Source organism: Octopus bimaculoides, chromosome 5, assembly GCF_001194135.2.
Source record: "Octopus bimaculoides isolate UCB-OBI-ISO-001 chromosome 5, ASM119413v2, whole genome shotgun sequence".
NCBI classification, from domain to species: Eukaryota; Metazoa; Mollusca; class Cephalopoda; order Octopoda; family Octopodidae; genus Octopus; species Octopus bimaculoides.
The window spans coordinates 35,869,158-35,877,437 of NC_068985.1; the positions used below are offsets into that span (position 1 = coordinate 35,869,158).

At 33.6% G+C, this 8,280-nt stretch overlaps 1 protein-coding gene across 5 annotated transcripts in view; it reads left to right on the top strand.

Annotated features, from left to right (window-relative positions):
• The window catches only part of LOC106876229 (protein ILRUN), a 44,122-nt gene that overhangs the window by 29,473 nt on the left and 6,369 nt on the right, over positions 1 to 8,280 (top strand). For 4 of the 5 annotated variants that reach the window (XR_008264240.1, XR_008264242.1, XR_008264241.1 and 1 more), the window contains exons 4-5: positions 4,070 to 4,299; positions 7,829 to 8,011. Coding sequence is in view for 1 of the 5 variants with exons in the window: in XM_052968309.1 (XP_052824269.1) it covers positions 4,070 to 4,299; positions 7,829 to 7,933 (335 nt within the window). In the remaining 4 variants the exon portion in view is untranslated. Of the gene's footprint in view, positions 1 to 4,069; positions 4,300 to 7,828; positions 8,238 to 8,280 lie in introns of those variants that run through there. The other variant, XM_052968309.1, reaches the window with a different exon arrangement.

Consider the following 8,280-nt stretch of genomic DNA (forward strand, 5'->3'; position numbering starts at 1 on the left):
ATATATATATATATATATACATACATATATACGACGGGCTTCTTTCAGTTTCCGTCTACCAAATCCACTCACAAGGCTTTGGTCGGCTTGAGGCTATAGTAGAAGACACTTGCCCAAGGTGCCACGCAGTGGAACTGAACCCAGAACCATGTGGTTGGTAGGCAAGCTACTTACCATACAGCCACTCCTGTGAACATCCATGATATAAATTCTTTCAAATGCTCAGTGAACTCTCTAGAACTATTTCTTAGTTGACTCCTTCAAGTTGGAGCAGATATATACTAAGAGAGAGGAGAACTCTGAATAAAAAACCTTAACAAGAGAGGGTGCATTTAACAAGGAATGCTACTGTAAGACCTCAAGGAAGCTATAACTAGTCCTTTTCTTGATAGAAGAGACAAACTACCTCTGTGAGACCCTTTTTAGCCAAATTGCCTCCTTATATAATGGAGAGACATGTCTTGGAGAATTTAAACTCTGAATAAAATCCATGCTGGATTGAAGGTATTCCTTTAGTACTTCTGTAGACAATGTCTATAGTGCTGGTTATGTAATAAAATGCACTCCTTCTGTACTGTAAAATAGTTGATAATAGGAAAGGCAACTTGCTTTAAAAGACTGGAAGTTTATATCATAAGGGCGATGTCAGGAGGGTTGATATCAAAAGAGTTAAGTGTGAAACAGCTGCAATAGGAAATTATCTTTGTTGAGAAGAAATATGCTGTTCTAACCTAATAAAATCAAGAATGCATAGTAAATATTATCAACAGTCCATTAGATTCTGCTCTCTGAAAAGCTGCTAAAAACATGAATCATGACACAAACAGAGATAAGTGATGTATATAAATAGCTCAAAAATGCTGCTCAATGCTGAACAAGTAACAGAAAAGCTACTGAGTCTACATTATCTATGATCAATTACTTGCTAAAAAATATCAGGCATAAATAGAACGTTTTGGACATTGAATGTTTCACTGTATTGTGTTGCAATTACCATTTGCCAAACAAATGGGAGAAACAGAAGTTGATCAAAGCAATAACACACAAAACAATGTGTTATCCCTCCCCCTCTCTTACAAAACAATGTGACACTTTGTTGAGAAATATTGCATAATCAACACTATCATTAGATGCCAAATGAATAATGGATTCATGAGCCCCCTGCTATGACTTTTATGGTAAACTATCTAAGGTCTACATGAACTGTCAAGACATACAGTTAAATTAAATACCTTCGAACATGAATGGTAAGTTAAAAGATTTGTTGTCTTAGGAAACTACAAAGAAGTAGGATAATCAATTGAAAGTTTACACTAAACCTACAAAGCCATACTATTAAGGCTGAAATACTGTTCCCCAGTGTGACCTGAAGTCATTTGTGTATGTGAGGGATTTGAAATGTAATAAAGCAGTGTAATCTCAGTGAAGTATGGATAAATGAGATCTGAGGTAAATACTATGAAAATGTTTCTCCTGAAACATATGACATCACCAAAAGAATTTTATTGACAGTGGTTGCAAAAGCTTGAATATAATCTGGGTGAGACCTGATAGTTAGATTTTTGTATAGAAAATTCATGTTCTATATACAGTACACAAAAGCATATGCATGAACGCACACACACATAAACACATGCACACACACACACACACACACACACACACACACACTCACACACATGCATGATGTAATCCTTGGAACCATCAGATCCTGTCAACCCATCCAACCCATGCCAACATGAAACATTAAATGATGATGATGGTATATATGTATATATGCATGCATGTATGTATATATATATATATATATATATATATATATATATATATATATATATATATTTACCACTGTCTACCTCTGTTACCTATTACTCTTTCTCGTCCTCTCACCCCATTCACTCTGTTTCTACCATCATACTCTTGCTACCTTCACTTTACCTATTCTTACTCTTTTTCTCCCATTACTTTCTCTCCTATTCATTTCCTTGGTTACTGTGAATACTCTTTAGTTTTAAGATATTGATGGTAACCCCACCCTTATGCTGGTGGCATGATAAGATGCAACCAGTACACTGTGTTAAGTAGTTGGTAAATGAATTATTATATTCACTTATTTGCTTTTTTGAAGACCTGTGAAATATAAGATGCCTTTCTTGAAAAACGAGTGTGAGTTGGCAAGAATAAGAGCATCCAACCATAAAATGCTGCTTCAAATAAATCACCATACAATCCATGTTAACATGAGCAAATCCATATATACACACACATACATGTATATCTGTGTGTGTGTGTGTATATTCATCATCATCATTATCATCATTTTCACATACATAAATGGCTGCTTGTTTCTCTGGGATTGGTCAAGTGATGTAGACACCTCTAATGAAAATTAATTTAGGTTGTTCATCAATTTTTTTCAGTCTGTGGAGAAATAATTTAATTTGTCATGTTTATATGTCTATTATATATTTTACACATATTATATCCTACCTTGATACTGTGTGAACTGGGATCCCTGTTGGCCGGCCACTGATGTTATGTAAAGGGTTAAATATTTATGGTATGCAAATTAGTGGCTCCGGTCTCAGAAGCAACTGAATTTGTTGTACATATAAAGAGATTGGCTGCTTATTTCTCTGAGATTGGTCAAGTGATGCAATTAACTGATGAGACCTCAACAGGGTTGAAAATCAATTAAGGCTTTCCATTATTTTTTCAGTTTACACAGAAATAGTTAAATCTGTCATATTTATATATCTACTACATAGGTCTACTTATATATTTGTACATGTATGTATGTATGTGTGTGAGTGAGAGAGAGAGAGAAAATGTATATATTCATCATCCTTTTCCTTACTGGTTTATTTCTTTGTGGCTCTAAGTCACTAACTATTAACCTATGTTGGCTTGTACATTCTTTGCCTGGGAAAGACTTTGCATTTGCAAGCATCTGTCTATCCAATTTTCTGTTGACAATGTAGTCAATCTGGCTTTGTGCCCATCAGATTGATAGGTGATCAGGTGGCTGACTGGGTTCCTTAAAATTAGTGTTGCTGATCATCAAGTCATTTACATCACTCTTCAAATCTAGAGCCAAAACCGTAACCTTCGTACATCCACTGAAAAACCAATGGAATGCTGCCCACATGTCCATTGAAGTTGCTAGTCATAATAATAAAGTCACTGTCATTTGTCATTGTGGTAGTCTATAAAATCATCATATATACCCTGGCTTATTCCCCTATTTTTTTTTAGGAGGTAGCCACAGCAAGACATACCAGGCATATCACGAATATCATGCCATAAACTATCAAAAATAAACTGATTAACATTTTGAGAAAAATTACTTGCTAAGTGACACTTGCAACAGCTTAGACTTAGTCAAAGGCACCCAAGGGCCAGTTGGTGATATCAAATTGAAAAATGGATTAAATCTTATCTTATAAGCTATGTAATCTCAGCATAGTTGGAGACTAGAGTGTAGCATCACAACTTTTTAAAAGAAAAAGTCATGCTGTTGTAGCCAATATTTCAAAGAATGCAGTAATTCAAAGTGGAGCAGCTCTTATGACCATTACTATCTGTCTCAGATGTATCATCAATTTTACAAACAGGCACTCTCACAACTATACTGACAATATAAAAATATCAAAGGCTTTAATGATGTTAAGGACTGAGTGAAGGACTTTAATACTATGTACAATTGTGAAATGAAAGCAATACCTGTTTTCCTGTTAACTTACTTAACTCTAGTCAGCAAGAGTAATATATGTTACTTTTTAAAAATAATAAACTAGTCTATTTGCAAGGGTTGAAACTTAGTCTTTAACATTAACTACTAAGCTTCAAATCTGTTAAATAGATTTTATATAACATTAGTGCAGAAGAAAATGACACAAAAATCCACCTTCAGTTAGAGAGCATTTATATTCAAATATCCAGATTTGGAAGAGCAACTCATTCATACCAACATTAAAAAATACATGGGAAACAGTAAAAAAATGTTTTGTTAATATTTTTGCAATTAAAATGAGTGATATTCATTGTAAACTTTTTTATTTTGTTGCAGAAGTAATTTGGGTTATAATTAATGTAGATGAAGCTGGGTTATTAGCAGTTACTCAACAGATGTCACGATTTGAGTTTGGCAGGCCATCAGCACAGAACCCTTCAAATCCATTTGATGTCAATTCCTCCAAAATCAACCACTCGGATTCTTCTGAACTAACTGGTGCTGTAGACACCATACATTCCCAGGGCGTAAACCATTATAACAACTCTGACCAAGTTGTATTACATGTGAGTATAACTTTCAGTTGTATTATTGAGTTTTATAGAATACGCATTTGAAAGGAATGCATACACATCATATGACCATACCAGCACATTTGTCTCTCTTGAACACCACATCTGATGCCTCTTATGCCTAACTTTTCTCTCAAGATGCTTACACTCTGTTGAACATGCCCACTGACATTGCACATCCAGCGAAGCATACTGGCTTCATTTCTTTCAAGACTATGCATGTCCTCGGTTGTCACAGCCTATGTTTCACTGCCATGTAGCATAACTGTTCGCACATAAGCATAATACAATCTGCCTTTCACTCTGAGAGAGAGGCCCTTTATTGCCAGCAGAGGTAGAAGCTCTCTAAACTTTGCCCAGCCTAATCTTATTCTGACAGCTACGCTCTCAGAGCATCCACCTCCACTACTAACTTGATCACTTAAGTAATGGAAGAATGTCAGAGGATTATAAATTTATGACATAATGCAGATAAAAGTGAAGAGAAAGATTGCTCTCATGTTCAGGCGTGTTGACTGGTTACGAATAAGCAAAAAGAGAAAAAAAATATCAAGACCAAATCCATGTTATGGGTGTGGTGGTCTACATTTTAAAAATAACTGTCCATTTAAAAATATAAAATACTTCAAGCGTGGCATAATAGGCCATAAAATGTTGGATTGCAGGACAGAACCTAAAAAAATGGTTCAAGAGAAAAAAATCACATAAATGGGTTAGTGGTGACAAAAAATACGAACCAGTCTCAAAGGAAATTTGTGTATGTAAAAATTGATAACACAAATGTAAAGTTACAATTGGATACAGGCAGCAACATCTCAATAATTAACGTAGATATATGGAAAAAAATCAGTAAAGCTAGATTAAATGAGACTTTGAAAATTGCCTGTGGTGTTTCAGGAAAAAATTTATATTTTAAGGGCTAATTAATAAGTGACATTACATTTTGTGAAAAAACCTTAGAAGCCAAAGTTTTTGTGTTAGATAATACAACAAATTTATTTGGAACTGACTGGATGGAATTTAACTTATGAAACCTCCCCATAAATAGTTTCTGTAAAAATGTGAATGGCTTTTCATCCAGTACAAATAAGTCATTAGTTGATTTGAAAAAAAAAAAATTTTTTTATATTTTTCCTGAAGTTTTGTCTGATAAATTAGGTTTGTGCACCAAAATGAAGGCACAGTTTCAAATAAAAGAAAATGCCATACTGATATTTAAACAAAATTTAACTCTACCATTCGCAGCATTAGAACAGATAAACTTCGAGTTAGAGAGACTAGAAAAAATTGGAGTTATCTAAAAAGTGGAATATAATCAATGGGTATCACCAACTGTATACATTAAGAAGAAGAATAATAAAATCAGAGTGTGTGCTAATTTTTCCACCGGTTTAAATGAATGTCTTAAAATGTGCCACTATCTGCTACCTACTCCAGACGATGTTTTTGTAAAATTAAACGGTGGCAAGATATTTTCTGAATTGGATCTCTCTGACACATAGCTACAAATTAGATTAGACAATGAATGCTCTAAATACTTAACAATTAACGTACATAAAGGACTGTATAAATGCAACAGGTTACCATTTGGCTTAAAAGTTGCCCCAGCAATTTTCCAACAGGATATGGATGCAATGTTAGCGGACTGTGAATTCACAATTCTATATCTAGATGATATACTCATTAAAAGCGAATCCAGAGACTTACATGTAGAGTACGTTATATATGTGTTTGAAAAAATTAGGGATTACGGTTTTACTTTGAGTGAAGAAAAGTGTGAATTTTTCTTACTGAAAATAAGATATTTAGAACAAATCATTTACAGAAATGGATGTTGACCAGTTGAGGGCAGACACAATTATAATTATGCTCCCTCTGACAAACACAGTGACCTTACAAGCATTTTTCGGACTGGCAAATTATCACCAAAATTATATTCTAAATATGAATAAGGTGAGGGTTCCACTGAATAATCTGCTGGAAAAAAATGTGAAATGGAATGGGTTGGAAAATTGTCAAAAGGCGTTTGACAAAATTAAAAAAATATCAACATCTGATTTGTCATTAAGTACACTTCAGTTCTGCAGCGGAGATTGATGTAGCTTCAGTATGGTACAGGAGCAGCAATGCTACATAAATATAAAGATGGTAACATGAAAGTGGAGTATCACCTGCAGAATTGATGTTTGTTAGAAAGGTCAGATCCGTCTTTGATAAGCTGATATTGAATGAAAATAAAAGAACAAAAATACTTCAAAATTCTTCAAGTTAGGTGACAAAGTTTTTTTTAAAACCTGTAGATATGGTAAAAAAAAGCTGGGAGGATGGTGTAATTATTAAACAAATTGGAAGAATGTTATTCCTGGTAAAAGGAAAAAATGTCAAACATAAAAGACATTAAACAATTTTAAAAAAGATTCTTAAAAAAATACGGTCACAAAAAATGAAATCCTCCATAGAAGTATTGTACGACACGTTTGAGGTATCAACACCCAAACACTTTGAAACTACATATTCCAGCACCAGAAAATGGAAAAGAATGGAAACACTGGAATTGAACCCTAAATGTAAGAAATATTAAAACTCTGAGCAGAGTTCAATTTTCAAAAGGGGAGAAGATAGAGGAGACTGATTCTAAAAAAAAGGGGAGATGTTGTGGAAAAATTCTGACCACCCCATAAGTGACTAAAGGTAGACTGACTCATTGTTATAAAACAAAGAACTGTGAGCAATGTGGTTGAGAGCATTGAGACTCGTGTAATAGTAATAGTAGTGCATCTTGTAAATACTTTCTTTCCCCTTGCTTCATTATATTATATATCCAACATACAAGGATATGAAAAGATGTAAGGATGAAACTCTATAAGATGATTACATTGTCTTTTATTCTTTTATTAGCTTCAATCATTGGATTATTGCTATGCTGGGGCACCACATTCAGCGATTTAGTCAACTAAATCAATCCCAATTTTGATTTTATTGATGTTAGAAGGATTAAAGGCAATATAGTCTTACCCTTTAGCATTCAGATTACTTTGTCAAATGTAATGCTTATTTCTTCTTTATTGTTGAAATGACATTCTAGGGTAGGTGGGAAAGGCTGGATGTGGTCAGTTTGAACATAAAACAAGTCGAATATTTTGGCCAGCAATGGCCAGTTCAAATGCTGAAGGGTTAAAGAATATTTTGAACATAAATAGACAAAACATTTTGAAGAATTTTGCCTGCTGCTCTGCTGGTTCTGTCATCTATGTATTCAATGTACTATACTCTAAAAGTTGCTGGCCACAGTCACATGATTGAAAGACAATTAAAGAATATGTTTATCTCTTTACTTTTATTCTTAAATAGGTCGTTTATGACATGAGTTAATATTCGAATACATAATTAAACACATATTTGGCACGTTTCTTTGAATTTGCAGCTTTAGTCAGTAAATCGAGATATATATAATATAATTTTACGTATTTCATTCAACAAAAGTAAATAGAAATTATTTTTTCCTTTTTCTTCTTGATTCCAGCCAACTTCTAATCAGAACCTCCCTCTTCATTCATTTATAACTCCTGAGTCATCACCTAAATCCAGCAATGTTGAAGAAGAAAACCAAGAGATGATGATATCCTAGCAGTACTACATAGCTATCAGTTGAAATAACTGGTGGTATCTAAAAACTGGAGTGAACTTAATCTAATGACTAACAATGGTACTAGAATCCTGTTTACCATTGTTCTACCCACTATTGACTTACTAACACCTACATCAATGAAGATTCTAATGATATGATGATATGATGATCTCCCATTGTTTTCTCTCTCACACAAATGCATATGTATATATAATGTGCATGTATATATAATGTATATATAATGTATGTGTGTGTGTGTGTGTGTGTGTGTATATATATACATATATAAATAATGTGTGTGTGTGTATATATATATATATATATATATATATACACACACACATATA